Here is a 1,019-nt window from a genome sequence, read left to right on the forward strand (position 1 = left end):
TGTTTGCAGGCTCTAATTTGGTATCTCACAACAGGGGCTTTACTCGGTCACATTGGTACCAGCTGTGACCTTCATGCTATTCTTTAAGATGTTTTACAGGGGGTTTTGCTGGGAGGTGGTGGAAAGGGAGGGACCTCCACAGTCTCTTTCTCACTCCTTTTTCATGTTTGTACCTGTACCCAGCTCGGTTTCTTTCTTGCTGTCTTCCAGTGTCTTGCTCTGTGCACAGGCAGGGTGATGGATAGCAGAGCAGAGATGGAAGTTGTGAGAAGCACAAAGGGGAATGCTGCCGGGGAGGTCAGTGTCCATGTGGTCACCACCGAGAGCACTGTGCAGAGCACCCACCTGCCAGCCACTGCCTTCATCATACCAGGTATGCAGAACTCTCCTCTCTAAGTGGTACCTCCCTAGCCATCTTCCCCCACATTGATACCTCATGCTCCTCCCAGACCTTGGGAGGCAAAGCCGTTCTGCTGTTGCCATCTTAGAGGTTCTCTGTGGCTATCCCATAACACCTGCACATTTTGTGGCTGATAAAACCTCTTGAATTTTAAACCAAAGCCCTGATGTCTGGCGCCCTGTGCCAGTGCAGCATAGTGTGCTGGGTGCCTGCTCTGCAGAGCATGTGGGTTCCTGGGTTGCCACATTACCATAGAGTCACAGAATATGTCAAGTTGGAAGGAACCCATAAGGATCATCAAGTCCAACTCCCTGCTCTTCAGAGGACTACTGAAAACTAGACCATATGAGTAAGAGTGTTGCTCCTTGCTCTCTGCCAGGCTTGGTGCTGTGACTGCTTCCCTGGGGAGCCTGACCCAGGGACTGACCACCCTCTCAGTGAAGAGCCTTTTCCTAATGTCCCATCTGAACTTCCCCTGACGCAGCTTCATTCCATTTCCTCGTGTCCTATCGCTGGTCACCAGAGAGAGGAGATCAGCAACTCCCCCTCCGCTGCCCCCCTTGAGGAAGGTGTAGACTGCGATGAGGGCACCCCTCAGCCTTCTCTTCTCCAAGCTGAC

The 1,019-nt window shown here is 52.3% G+C and overlaps 1 protein-coding gene across 1 annotated transcript in view; it reads left to right on the forward strand.

The window, feature by feature from the left end:
- The first annotated feature begins 237 nt into the window (after nucleotides 1–237).
- L3MBTL1 (l(3)mbt-like 1 (Drosophila)) overlaps nucleotides 238–1,019 on the forward strand; it is an 18,738-nt gene continuing 17,956 nt past the window's right edge. The window contains exon 1 of the mRNA XM_010136673.1: nucleotides 238–373. Within this exon, the coding sequence (XP_010134975.1) occupies nucleotides 238–373 (136 nt within the window). The remainder of the gene's footprint in view (nucleotides 374–1,019) is intronic.

Source organism: Buceros rhinoceros, unplaced genomic scaffold (assembly GCF_000710305.1).
Source record: "Buceros rhinoceros silvestris isolate BGI_N320 unplaced genomic scaffold, ASM71030v1 scaffold6645, whole genome shotgun sequence".
Classification (NCBI taxonomy): Eukaryota; Metazoa; Chordata; class Aves; order Bucerotiformes; family Bucerotidae; genus Buceros; species Buceros rhinoceros.